Source organism: Drosophila arizonae, chromosome 5, assembly GCF_054131065.1.
Source record: "Drosophila arizonae isolate 15081-1271.41 chromosome 5, UAZ_ARI_1.0, whole genome shotgun sequence".
Taxonomy (NCBI): domain Eukaryota; kingdom Metazoa; phylum Arthropoda; class Insecta; order Diptera; family Drosophilidae; genus Drosophila; species Drosophila arizonae.
Window position 1 is genome coordinate 15325713 of NC_142925.1, and position 14982 is coordinate 15340694.

Sequence of the window (14982 nt, forward strand, 5' to 3'; positions counted from 1 at the left end):
TTACTCAAAATAAAAGTACTTTAATTGCCCCCCGAAGCCAAGTTACAAAATACCTAGGCGCTTCGGTAGGCATCGCGCCAAATATTTGAAATTTTTTCTCTCATCCTTTACTCATTAACTCAACAGGCTTCAGCGCTCAAATAAATGTTATTGTGCATGTGTACTGCTTATTTACACAAAAAATATATTCTTCGAATCCCAACAACGTTTTGTTACTCTTTCCTAAAATACTTATACAAAAACGAAAACTTTGAAATGAGTATGACGAGCCCTTTAACATTGTAGCCATACTTCTCTCTTAGAATAAAAGTGTCAACTTTTGTGCAATGCTGCGTAAATGCATGCACATATACATATTCAAATTTGAGAGAGCGGCGGAGAGTAAACTGAAACTGATGAAGTGAAACTGGTAAAGAGATAGTGGCGATCTCGCTCGATCGCACTATGCAAGATTACATGGCTTTTTGAGAGTATAAGACTATTAGAGTATAAGAGCGTGTGTAATGAGTAGAAAGTGGTAGAAGTGGTTGGCGGAATCTGCTCTACACATTTTTTGCGGGTTGTAACTGATTATTCTAGACTACACATCTATGTATGTGTTGTTTGTTTAGTGATTCTATGCACACACATATGTATGTATATGCATGCATTCGAGTCAAAGCCTACACACATACATAGGTACGGCTGAAAGCTTTTCCCTGCTTTTGCTACTAGCACCTTGAAACTTGGAATATTTGTTCACGTAAAATAAAGTCGAACAAAAATGTAAAAATTATATAATTTTATATGCATATCGAATATGTGACAATATCTATATCTTCCACAGCTGTCGTGCAAGAGCATTGAACCATCAAAGCTGCTTAGTTTAATTTCTAATAAACTTAAATGTTTGTTGGTTGCTAATAGCAACAGAAATTTGTTTATGACGAAGGCTTGGGCGTATGGACTATACATAAGATAGTCGAGAATTCCAGTTCGATTGCAAAATGTCAAAGGCAACAACAATTAAGGAAGCGCTGAAACGTTGGGAAGATCGAGAGCAACAAAATTCGCTGACTGCCAAACAAATAGATTTGCAATTTCAATGGCCACCGATTGAGAAAATGGATAATACATTAGGAACGCTAGTGTGCTGCGAGTAATATCCCAATCCAAAATTATTGAAATTCAATATTGAAATTCCATATATTGCAGAAGAATCAGCTTGTCAACAAATATGATTGAGAAAATTTTTGGTCTGTCTGGCATGAAATGTTTGAAGGTTTTATCCTTATCGCGGAATTATATTAAGCAAATATCAGGATTGGTACGTTACTAAAGATAGTTATTAAATACACATTAGTTATCTACTGATATATACTTACAAATCTAATATTTAGGAAGCTGTTGCGGAAACATTGGAAGAACTCTGGCTTAGCTACAATCTTATTGAAAAACTAAAAGGTTTGAGTGCTCTGAAGTGTCTGAAGGTGCTTTACATCAGTAATAACTTAATCAAGGATTGGTCGGAGTTTAATCGCTTAGCCGAAATAGAAACTCTTGAGGATTTAGTGGTTGTGGGCAATCCCTTATCGGAGGGCCTAGATGAGCCCACTTGGAGAGCTGAGTGTATCAAGCGCCTGCCAACTATACGAAAACTAGATGGCGAACCAGTTGTTCTTAAGGAAGAACCAATACTTTAAAAAGGCTAAACTATGAATGAATAAATGCGAATAAATGTGTATGCATACTCAAAGCGGTTTTTCAACAAATTAAATAAATATACTCAAGGCATCAGCCCAACACAGAAGTCAAGGTATCTTCCAGTCAATCATACCCGGCCACGCGCTGTTCAAAGATCTATTCAACAAGGTTGTGAACTTCTAAGCTTCACCATATTAACGCCATGCATTAGCAAAAAATCTTATCAACATCGGATGACTATATTATATAGCTCCTATAGAAACAGTCGCCCAGAAATCAAATGATTCTACAAAAAGGAAAAAAAATTAATACTCATTTTTTATTATATTCGCATAGGTACATATTTAATCTCTTGAATACCTTTCATTTCGAATATAACCTAATTCTGCTAATAAACCATCCAAACATGAACATTAATCACTTGGGGACAATTTAACATTGGCATTTCCAAGAAATAAATATAATATTTCATAGAGCTCTACGTGGCCCCCAGACCGTACTAGATAAAATTTGACCCAAGAACTGTTTCCCCGTGCCACGCCTTGCCTTTAATGAATTATTTCGTTATCTTGTAAAGATTGAGGTAGGAATATTTCTGTTAATCACACACACTTTGGTAGATAACAGGTAGAGTAAGCTATAAGCGAGCCAAGTTATAGGAAAGCAAGTCACAGCCAAATACTATATATATATATATATGGGTGTATAGATAAGTTAAGGTTATTTAAGATAAGATCATTTATATAAGTAAATACGCCCAGGCGCCGTTTTATTTAAAATAAAACATTATCTTATTATTATAAATGGAAGACTATGTGGAATCTACCGCCTTGATTAACGGCACGTGCTATGCGAATATAGCAGACAGACGGCGACCAAAATATATTTATAAAGAAAAAGACGTATTCTTCAGCCAGCGGGGACTTCAAATACCCTACAGCTGAGTATATAATTAGTTGCATATTATTATAATAATTCTAATATTAATAAGTAAAAAGCAAGCTACTAGTTTAAGTTCCTTTCGTATAAAGTTCATTCATTTGTTCAATTGCATGTTTGTTAATCAAATTTTATAAAATATAAAATATAAATATATATTTTTGCAGATAGACTGGTAATTTAAATACCCTACAGTGCTGTGTACAAAGATTATTATAAGAATTTAATTTGATAATAGAAATTATTATATAAAATGAACAATATGTCATCCATGTAAAAATATACCATCACCATTACTCATATATAATATTATAGCAATATCATCTTTCGTAAGACTAACAGCAAGCGCATTAAATATATTGAAACGCTTTGATTGTGCGCGTGCGTTATAGACGTTCAAATTTGTTGTTTAACAACCTGTCTGGATGCCGTATATATGTTCATATGTATGTATGTACAATAATCGTACGACATGTTTGGTCATTTGGACGATTTGATACTGAACTTGATTCGCACTTTCGCTGACCTTCGCCGGAGTCGACAATGACAGCTGGGGCTGGGGCTGCGGCTGCGGCTGCGGCTATCGGCCCAGTTATCAGGGCCTTGGCGAATATCTATCAGCTCTATCTATAAGCTCTCACAGTGTGGCATCTAAGTTTTGTTTTTAGTTTTTGTTATTAATTAATTAATTATGCCAAAATGACGGCAGACCTGAACTGAAGTTTTTAATACGAAATTCGTCTTATCACAAACTATAAATATTTTATATATATGTTTTAAAATTGTATAATTATAAGAGTGTGAAGGAGAGAGAGGACAAGTTAGAGAGTGAGAAAGAAAGCGAATGAGATTAGATGCTATGCAAAAAGAGTCTATTGATAAACTATTGATACAAACTTTGAGGTAGAGCTGGAATAAGCTGGGTGCGACTCGAGGTGCATTATCAGATAGCTGTAGATAAATTAATTTTTAAATGAATATTTCTTTCTGTCTATATTATTATCTATGTCTCTATAAGTCTATATATATATACCTCCATTCAAATGCATCTATAATACAATGAATATTTATAATTTTAACTATGTCTATATTTTTATCTATCTAATATATATTGTTATAATTATGTCACATATTTAATAATAATTAATTTAAATATAATTTAAATAACTAACTATTAAGGAATCTGTGTCGATTGAACTATTTGTATATACCTGTAATTAATTCAATTTTCACCTATTAATTTGCATTTATAATAAAAAATGAGATGCTGAGACGCTGCATAATTAAATATATTGCAACTAAATTATTCACCTCTATTTAAATAGAGAACAAAACTAAATTAAATCTGTGTTTCTCTCTATATATAATATTATATTATAATTATATATTTTTCGATCTTAATAAACAGGCAACTACTGATTTCTATCTCTCAGTTCATCTAATAGTCAATCTGTCTATACAATCACGTATGTATGTACATATGTATGTATGTATACATATGTATACATATATACATGTCTACTTCTCGCTCTTATCTATAAGAGCTGTAGACACCAAAATAAAAATTGACATAAGTTTCTAATACTATCAAGAACTATTAAACTTTTATACTTCTAGTCTTAGACTTATGTAACATAACATAACGTAACAAAATATATAAACTTCCATATTTTTTGTCATTTTTTTAAAGTTAATAATCCTATATACTATTGCTACATTTGATCAACAGAGAAACGAATATTGTTTTAGTTTAGTTTTATTCCATGCACATGTTTATTTATATATGTATACTTAGTTAATATTTATATGTGTACATATGTATATTTACATTTACCTATATGTATGTATGTATGCAACAATGTCAAAAATGCAAATCTATAAAAGGTACATATACTTTAGGTACCAGCAAAACAGCTGTTTCTCTCCTTGGAGCTTAACTAGTTTACTCTTAGCCGGCCTCTGACACTCACACACATAACACAATTCTGCGATTGTTGTTGTTTTTGGGCCAAAGTACACAACTTAGTTGTTATTGCTGGCTCTGACGGCTGTTAGGCGCACGCATACACTATTCGAAAGTGCGAGAGCCATCCACGAAAAATCGAAGCGAAAGAGCGAAAGGCAGCCACAGATTGAGGGAGAGAGAGCCAGTAAAGAGAGAGAGAGAGAGAGAGAGAGAGAGAGCGCACACGGGAGCAACTGTGGGCAGCCGCCACCGGCAATACAGTGTAAACTTTCAAGTTTTTTCGACAGCGTCCGTCAGTTGAATATTAAGCTTTGGTGCCAGCCGTACGCAGTGCTCGAGCTCCCGGGCAGAAACAGTTGTGAAATATTCAACGTAAATTGTACCGAGGTGGTCTACCTTCCCAAACAGAAATTCAACGCACATACAAATACATATGTATGTATTACAAGCACAAACATACATAGTATGTATGTAAAGAGATAGACACACACACACACACGCATGTACATTTTTGTGTTAGCTAGTTGCTAATTCTAAAGAGTAATTTGTTAATTCCTTGTGTTTTTTTATTTGCGCTGAAGTTAATTTTGTCGATTTCGATTTCAAAACCACGCTAGTTTATATAACAGTTATGTGATTTATACATTTGCTAAATTGTTTTACATACACTATAACTGTAAAATCGTCTTGTATTATTTCAACTGTTTTTAGTTATCACAGCGTGTGCTAATTGTGCGGTGAAGTTGAATTAAAAGTGTGCTCGAAAGATTCTATCCAGGGATAACAACAGGGAGCAGCTGGACATATTGTGATTCCAAAGGGTATGTTCAAACATATATATGTACATACGACATATGTATATATTATACATGTACATATGTATATTTAGTTGCGTGCATACTAAATTGCTAATTGATACGTAACAAGCGCTTATGTATGAATGTAACTGCACTTTTACAAGCATACATAGACAGACAGACACATACATATGTAGAAATGTTCCCCCACACTCCCTTCATTATCTATGCCTGCTGTTCGGGTCCATTTTATTATGCCCCATATATCTAGCCTTCTTATGGTTTCGCTGCCAGCCAAAACGTGCTTGACAAAATGAAGGCATGTGCCATCACTTACGTTAATAAAATATATGCATACGCATATGTATATATACATAGTGACGTATGTATAAAAACAACCAACCAAAAGCAAACAGCATTGTGGATAAAATAAAAAATATTTGTATTATGAATTTCATAGCCTGAAAGTCAAGCAGCGCACAGCAAATCAAAGTTTAGCTATTTAATTTAATTGCTTTCACTTTGTGTGACAATCAATCAAAATTGACGAACATTGAACAAATGTTGATTTACTTGCCTGTGCGAATACTTTTTCTACTCACTGTGCTGTCTGCGAACTAGTCCTAGTTCCTTTTTGCGACGCAGACGAACAAATAAATGTGTGTGTGTGTGCATATATGGCATAAGAAATACATACATACATAAGTATACGTAATGTGCAAGTGTATATTTGTATGTATTTATATATAGGTTTTTTTCTGCGTTTGTCACTTTATCATTTTAACGGATAATCAATGTGTCCAGAGCAGGCGCGGCCTATGCCGCAGTGGAAACGTCTTTGACCTTAGCAACGTGTGCTCAAGATCGTGCATAAGTGTGCGCACATACATATGTACATACGCGCAATTCTATATATACATACATACATACATACGTACGTACGTACATATGTGCGTATGAACGAATATAGAGTAAAAGTGAGCGGCAATCAACAAGCAAGCAGCAGCAGCGTAATCACCAAATCATTCGACCAAACCGAACGACCGACTGACCGTCTGACCGTCTGACTGCTGTGCACATTCTAAGGCGGCTCGTCTGTCTGTCTTATTATTGCAATAATCATTACATAATCGGTCATTGCGGCAAGCCAACATATGTATGTACATACATACGCATATTATAATGTGAACATACATACACACATACAAGGATAAATCATTGTATTGACATGGGTGTGCGACCCGCAACTCTTACACATGTAAACAAAGCGAAAAGTCTCCATTAAATTGCGTGCTCCCTGACTTCCAGTCCCCAAATAGTGGCTCTATGAACGGGGTGTGTTAATTTGTTGCTTTGGGGTTGGCAATACGGAATGTTGGGGTGTTAATTGACAAGTTTCCAATTGCAATTGTTGGGTTTTACGGTTTTAGCTTGTTTTGATCTTAACTCGAATGATGCATAACAACTTAGAATGGCGGTATCAGACTAGCAGATACTCTTTTTGCCACAACCTGTGTGAAATGTAAATATATCTATGTATATATGTATGTATGTATGTGTTTACAAATATGTTTAAACGTATATCTACATGTTTATATATGCGTGCAGACGGGTTTTCTACATTTATGAATTGCCTTTTATATTATGAGCGTAAAAATAAACAACAACAAAATAGAATTATCAATGAATTCGATTGCTTTTATCGGCAGCCATATATTTTATATGGATTACAGGTTTTTTTTAAAGTGTATTATCTGTCCTCAACAAATTTCACGTCTGGCTCTTAACGATTTTATGACGAAATTTCGGTAAGACTTTTTACTGCACAGATTAGACGGTTGTTAATAGTATTTTTGTTTAAAATATGTACGTACAATAATGACTTGTTTAAATATAATTTAATAAGGGAATTTCCTTTTTTGCGTCGATACAAATCGTTATCAAAATTAGATATGATCTTAGCATTTTAGAAAACATTTTTAGTGAAAGCATTTATAGCTTGTTGACCCAAAAACCTATTTTGGAATAGTTTCTTTAATTCGTTGTTCCGCAAGAAAATTAGTTAATCTTTTTCCTGTTTTTTTTTTTATTTATTTATTTATTTTTTATTTAAAAACATTATGTATGGAAAATTTGAATGTGTTGAATAACAGAAACGTCATTCGTTCTGAGTATGTTTACGCCAGAAAAGTGTCACCTATTAATAGAACTGCTTAGAATAATAATACTTACCTTAAAAAAAAAAAAAAAGAAAAAATAAAAAACTTTCCATTATCAATCCATTAGAGTCCATTATTCATACAAAAATAATTTCATAAATTATTTAATTTTTTGTCATATAATTGTTTTATTTCTTAATCTGTTATGATTTTAAAAATAAAAAAAAAATTGTATATTTATATAATAAACTCAGAGAAACAGAAATTACTTAGGCAAATTTGCAGCTGTCTGTATATTCGTAATGAAAGTAAAGAATAAATAAGCTAAAGACAAACTAAAACTTGATATGAAGGTGTTAAAAGGTAAACACAGATTTAAATATTTTTAATAGAAACGATAAATATTTCGTTGACTTAAATATCTTGAATATACAAGATAAATATTTTAGATGAAGTAAAATAAATATGAGATAAAGATGACTAACTTTATTTTATTTTTAACTTTTTTTTTATTATTTTGTATAGTCAAACAATAATGGCAAACTTAAAGACCTTACCAATAAAAATGTATTATTTTTTTTAATAGCTCTTTCACACTTACTTAAATACAATTGTAAATTCTTAAGGCCGTTAATTTGTGGTGTCTTCATCTGCTTTTATAACAGAATTATGATTTAATTTGTGGTTTTATCATCTGCTTTTATAGCATCAAAACATGATGTATGTAAATTACTCTGGCCTTAACCAAAATAAAATTTGTTAAACAATATAAAACGATTTTGTAGAATTAACAGAAACTAAACCAAACGTGAATCTAAAGTTAGAAATGTTATCTAGGGATGGGGTTTATTTGTTTACATACTATAAATTCGTCTATATCATAATAAATAAAAGTCTTCTCATAAACCTTGTCAAGAAATAATGTGTACTAATTTGTGATACACTTTTATTAACTGAAATTAACCGAAATAATCGTAGCTGTTCGAATCCAAAGAAAAGCACATTGGAAACCAAATAAATATAAAAAAGACATGATTCAGTCAATATTATATAATATATGTACGCATACATATCTGAAAGTAGAACTATTCGTACATGTGTCCAATGTTAATAAATACCTGAATATACATAGGCATGCACATGTTAACTGTAGTTAACTATACAGATAGGAGTATAAAGATAATGGGAAAGATAAGCAACTTTATTAGCACCATCATCAGGCTCATTCAAATAATAAAATTGACAATAATGACAATGTTGAGGTTTGATATATCATATATTTCGCATGAATGGAGCCAATTATTGAGTTGGTCAACTGCATAAGGGCGGAGTTTAGATGAGAGTTAAGTTCATTGGGGTAGAGAAATAGAGAAACCCTATGACCAAATTTTAATATGAATCCATTGTCTCTTTCAGTTGTCTTTCGATTAACTAAAGCCTGACAATGTTTCTGCCGGAATCTCAAGCCGCATTCAGGACGCTGCGCAAAGCGATTCCTCGTGTGAGACTTTACTTCATCAACAAAAATGCCTATTCCACTCAGGTAAGTCCTCCCACTCCCCCTTCAATTCAGCTCACTCTAACATCTCGATTTGCAGGTCGAATACAAACCCATCCGATCGGTGCTGGTGGCCAATCGTGGCGAGATTGCGATTCGCGTGTTTCGTGCCTGCACTGAGTTAGGCATCAAGTCGGTGGCCATCTACTCGGAGCAGGACAAAATGCACATGCATCGTCAGAAGGCCGACGAGTCATATATGGTCGGCAAGGGCCTGGCACCGGTGGAAGCCTACCTCAACATTCCAGAGATCATTCGCGTTTGCAAGGAGAACGACATTGATGCAGTGCATCCCGGTTATGGTTTCCTCTCCGAGCGCAGCGACTTTGCCCAGGCCGTTATCGATGCTGGACTTCGCTTTATCGGCCCCTCGCCCAAGGTGGTGCAGAACATGGGTGACAAGGTGGCTGCGCGTATTGCGGCTATAGAAGCGGGTGTTCCCATTGTTCCAGGCACAGATGGCCCAGTTACCTCTAAGGAGGAGGCATTGGCATTCTGCCAAAAGCATGGTCTTCCTGTCATCTTCAAGGCAGCGTACGGCGGTGGCGGCCGTGGCATGCGTGTGGTCCGCAAAATGGAAGAAGTCGAGGAGAACTTTGAGCGTGCCAGCTCCGAGGCCAAGGCGGCCTTTGGCAATGGCGCAATGTTCATTGAGAAGTTTATTGAGCGACCCCGCCACATTGAAGTCCAACTGCTGGGCGATAAGGCAGGAAATGTTGTACATTTATATGAGCGTGACTGCTCTGTGCAGCGTCGCCACCAGAAAGTGGTTGAGATCGCGCCTGCTCCACGTCTGCCTGTTGAAACTCGCGACAAGATGACCGAGGCAGCAGTCCGGCTGGCCAAGCATGTGGGATACGAGAATGCTGGCACTGTGGAGTTCCTGTGCGATGAGTCTGGAAACTTCTACTTCATCGAAGTGAACGCCAGATTGCAGGTGGAGCACACAGTGACTGAGGAGATTACCGGCATCGATTTGGTACAGTCGCAGATTCGCATTGCCGAGGGTATGACCCTCAAGGAGCTGGGACTCACCCAGGAGAATGTTGTGCCACGTGGCTTTGCTATTCAGTGCCGTGTCACCACCGAGGATCCCGCCAACGACTTCCAGCCCAACACCGGCCGCCTCGAGGTCTTCCGTTCCGGCGAGGGCATGGGCATTCGTCTAGACAGTGCCTCGACCTATGCTGGAGCTATCATCTCGCCCTACTACGATTCGCTGCTGGTCAAAGTGATATCCCATGCCAGTGATCTGCAGAGCTCAGCGTCCAAGATGAACCGCGCACTGCGTGAGTTCCGTATTCGTGGCGTCAAGACGAATATTCCCTTCCTGCTGAACGTGCTCGAGAACCAGAAGTTCCTGCACGGCGTACTGGACACCTACTTTATAGACGAGCATCCACAGCTGTTCAAGTTCTCTACTACCCAGAATCGTGCTCAAAAGCTGCTCAACTATTTGGGCGAAGTGCTGGTCAATGGGCCACAGACGCCATTGGCGACATCCCTGAAGCCCGCCGAGGTGAATCCTCATGTGCCGCAGGTGCCGCTGGGTAAGTGCACTTGTTTAGATGGTTCAAGGCATGCGCTTTTCGGATTTGTGGCTATCAAATGGCTGTCGCTTTAATTATTGTTTCAGCTTTTAGTCTTGATAACTTTTGCCTTTCAGATTTTGTTGTCTATCAAATTGGTTCATTAAATTGGAAAACATTCTATGTTCTTTTCATTTCTCTTTCAATGTAAAGCTTGTTTGAGAAATCACTAGAAAATTTCAAAATTCTTACGTAAATCAACTTTTCTATTCACTAGAAAATATTAATCTTTGGACTTTAGTCCAGTTTTGATTATTTAAATTGGCATGAAATTTCAAATTATATAATAATAAAAAATATATAAAAATAGAAGTTTGCAAAATAGATATAAAGTCAGAGTTATTGAAATTTTTATTTTAAAATAGAATTTTTTATAGTAATTTAGTTAGCTTTGATTTTATTTGAATAATTAAACTTCTGACTAAAAGTTAAAGTAAAATTCATTAAAGTTTAATCTGATAAAATTATATTGATGCCAATTCCTTTAATTTAAAGTACTTTTGACATTTATTAAACAAATCGTATTAAAAATTCTTTACGATTCAAGTTAAAAACTTTAACTTTTACTAGAAGTCATTTTCCTTTTCTTAACAGCACCTGTCTCGTTATATATATATGCGTTCATTAATATGTTAAATTTATGTTTTGCATTTCTTTTTACTTTATTCTTTCTAAAAAAAAAAAAAAAAAAAAAAAAAAAAACACAATCAAACTTTTGCTTTTGCAACAATTACCATATGCAAAAACAATCGTCCTACACACACACATACACCAACACCCCTTTACACACACTTGTTCATAAACGAAATGTTGTCATGATCTAATCATTCCACTGAAGATCTGTCCCCGGAAGCCTTAGAACGTGAAAAGAGAGGCGGGGCAAAAGGTACGTTTAACGCTGCACTTCTTACTATATCATCAGCCCCGATCGAATCTGATCAAACTCATATGTAAATACAAAATACTTGCTAAATTCTTATGAATATATAGTATTATATATGGGCTATCAAATGTATTACTAGTATACTTTACTCACTCAATTCAGGAGTATGTTGAGAGCTTCGGCCTTAGCTTGGATTAACATAACAAAAAGCCAATTAGGTAGTATTATATTATTATATACAATAATTTAGAGTCAAGCAATCTAATATACATAAAGTTTAAGCTCAATTTAGAATTTATAACATCTTAACTTTGTTGGGGAAAATATTTTAGAATAAAAGTATTTCAGATATGCTTAAAGGAAAATATGGTATACAAACTTATCAAGTTAAATATTTATTATTTAAGAAATGGGTTCGATTTTAAATCAATACGTCGTTTTTAGTATAAACATAAAAAATTGCAGAAAATTTAATCGCTTGCTTATATTAATTATATAATTCACAAAATTGGTTGTAAGTATTGGATAAAATTTCAAAATTATTAATTATGAAACAATAATCAGTAATAAATTTATATCATCAATCTTCCATTTCCACACAAAAGTTACCAACCTTTTTAGTACCTTGTAGGTACACTTAGGCACATTTAGGTACATACAGTACGTAAACACAGTTTACTCAAGCACATTATTTAAACGGGTTTTTATTGGTTTTTGCATACCTACACACATATACACATAGTTACTTTTGGTGGCTTGAATTAAAATTTGTTTGTTCGTATTTTGGACTGCTTTATATTTAGCTTTCTAAGTGCATGTGTCTATTATATACAACGAAATTCTAATTTTGAAAAACTCTACGCCGCAGTCACGGAGCCACCACAGGGTCTGCGTGACATCATTGTGCGCGAAGGTCCCGCAGCATTTGCCAAGGAGGTGCGTTCTCGAAAGAACCTACTCCTCATGGACACCACTTTCCGTGATGCCCATCAATCTCTGATGGCCACGCGTGTGCGCACCCACGACCTGCTCAAAATATCGCCATACGTGGCGCACAAGTTTAACAATCTGTACTCGCTCGAAAACTGGGGTGGAGCCACTTTCGATGTAGCTCTACGGTTTCTGCACGAGTGCCCATGGGAGCGCCTGGAAGAGATGCGCAAGCGCATTCCGAACATTCCATTCCAAATGCTGTTGCGCGGCGCCAATGCCGTTGGATACACCAGTTACCCAGACAATGTGGTCTACAAGTTCTGCGAGCTAGCGGTAAGATCCTGTAGCATTCTTATAGAGACAACAATGAATGACACCAATGTTTCAGGTGCAAACTGGCATGGACATTTTCCGAGTGTTCGACTCGCTTAACTACTTGCCGAACTTGATCCTCGGCATGGAGGCGGCAGGCAAGGCAGGCGGTGTTGTAGAGGCGGCCATCTCCTACACCGGAGATGTGGGAGATCCCAAGAGAACCAAATACGATCTCAAGTACTACACAAACTTGGCTGACGAGCTCGTCAAGGCGGGCACTCACGTCCTCTGCATCAAGGACATGGCGGGTCTGTTGAAGCCAGAGTCGGCTAAGTACGTGTGAACCATTCCTTGAGTTACCAGCATATATTTCATTGATCCGCTCGAATTATAGGCTGCTGATCACTGCCATCCGCGACAAGCATCCCGACGTTCCAATCCATGTTCACACTCATGACACCTCTGGAGCCGGTGTTGCATCTATGCTTTCCTGTGCTCAGGCTGGAGCTGATGTTGTAGACGTGGCCGTCGACTCGATGTCTGGAATGACCTCGCAGCCAAGTATGGGAGCGGTAGTCGCCTCTCTGCAGGGCACTCCCTTGGACACACAGCTGGATTTGGCCGATATTTCCGAGTATTCGGCGTACTGGGAGCAAACCCGTACTCTCTACGGACCGTTTGAATGCACCACAACGATGAGATCAGGAAATGCCGATGTCTACCTGAACGAAATCCCCGGTGGTCAATATACCAATCTGCAGTTCCAGGCGTTCTCCCTAGGTCTGGGCGATATGTTTGAGGATGTCAAGAAGGCTTACCGTGAGGCCAACTTCGTGTTGGGCGACATCATTAAGGTTACTCCGTCATCCAAGGTTGTGGGTGACTTGGCTCAGTTCATGGTGCAGAACAATCTGAATGGTGCTCAAGTGGTTGAGAAAGCCGAAGAGCTCTCCTTCCCCAAATCGGTGATCGAGTACCTGCAGGGCTATATCGGTATTCCATATGGCGGCTTCCCAGAACCATTCCGTTCACGTGTTCTGAAGGACATGCCACGCATCGAAGGCCGACCTGGTGCTGAGATGGCGCCACTGGACTTTGACAAGCTGAAGGCCGAGCTGAGCGAATCTCATGTAAATGTTACCGAGCGTGATGTTGTTTCGGCAGCGCTCTATCCACAGGTGACCAATGAGTTCTTGCATTACCGCGAGCAATTCGGTCCCGTCGACAAGCTGGATACGCGCATATTCCTGTCAGGCCCCAAAGTAGGCGAAGAGTTCGAGGTTACCTTAGAGCGCGGCAAGACGCTGAGCATGAAGGCCTTGGCCATGGCTGCCGATCTCAAACCGAATGGAAAGCGCGAGGTGTTCTTCGAATTGAACGGCCAACTGCGCTCTGTCCACATTCCCGACAAGGAGGCTATGAAGGTACCTTAATTGTTGACCTTATCTCTCTATGAGCAATATTTAATGTGCTTCGATTTACTTTTTAGGAAATCCGTATTCATCCCAAGGCTGACAAGACGGTGAAGGGACAAGTGGGCGCCCCCATGCCCGGCGATGTCATTGACGTGCGCGTGACCATTGGCGACAAGGTGGAGAAGGGTCAGCCCCTGGTTGTCCTCTCGGCCATGAAAATGGAAATGGTTGTCCAGGCGCCACAGAACGGCGTTGTCAAGAAGGTGGAGGTCAAGAAGGGCATGAAATTAGACGGCGATGACTTAATTTTGATCATCGAATAAGCGCAACCCCATCCAAACGAGACAAACAAACAATACCAACATTTCTATATATGTGAGGATCGTGTGCTGCCAGCAAGCTTCGATTATTATATTAGGCTTAAGTCTTTTTTATGTGTATGTATGTATTTATGTTGGCATGAGTACATCTGTATATACGTATGTATGTATTGGCATTACTTTTTGAAAAAGTTTACAATCTTGTGAGAGTTACAAAATCACGCACAAATCACAAATGTTGTTATAGACCCCTCAATCCTTGATGTTATATCTGTAAAGCCTTTGCCAAATTTTGTATCAATGTTCGAAAATATTTTATACCATGTAAAAGTGTGAATAAACCAAGGAATAATGAAATTTATACGAATGAAATCATTTTATAAATTTTATGATATATTATAGCAATCTACAATCAGCTTGAACTA

General features: G+C 37.2%; 2 protein-coding genes across 5 annotated transcripts; both read left to right on the forward strand.

Annotated features, from left to right (window-relative positions):
• Window positions 1–216: 216 nt before the first annotated feature.
• On the forward strand, window positions 217–3663 carry ODA-Dnal1 (Outer dynein arm dynein axonemal light chain 1). The gene is made up of 4 exons (XM_018009555.2): window positions 217–765; window positions 827–1138; window positions 1195–1306; window positions 1380–3663. Exons 2-4 carry the CDS (start codon window positions 987–989, stop codon window positions 1680–1682), a joined length of 567 nt encoding a protein of 188 aa, XP_017865044.1. The 5' UTR covers window positions 217–765; window positions 827–986; the 3' UTR covers window positions 1683–3663.
• A 1200-nt stretch (window positions 3664–4863) lies between these two features.
• LOC108615175 (pyruvate carboxylase, mitochondrial-like) lies at window positions 4864–14929 on the forward strand. 4 transcript variants are annotated; one of them, XM_018009487.2, is made up of 9 exons: window positions 4864–5023; window positions 5300–5409; window positions 8961–9087; window positions 9143–10652; window positions 11530–11577; window positions 12443–12840; window positions 12896–13155; window positions 13217–14246; window positions 14312–14929. In XM_018009487.2, exons 3-9 carry the CDS (start codon window positions 8989–8991, stop codon window positions 14558–14560), a joined length of 3594 nt encoding a protein of 1197 aa, XP_017864976.1. In that variant the 5' UTR covers window positions 4864–5023; window positions 5300–5409; window positions 8961–8988; the 3' UTR covers window positions 14561–14929. The 4 variants fall into 4 exon arrangements, with proteins under 4 accessions (XP_017864976.1, XP_017864979.1, XP_089326684.1 ...); XM_089470557.1 differs by having other exon boundaries at window positions 4873–5051; XM_018009490.2 differs by lacking the exon at window positions 11530–11577.
• The last annotated feature ends 53 nt before the right edge of the window (window positions 14930–14982 follow it).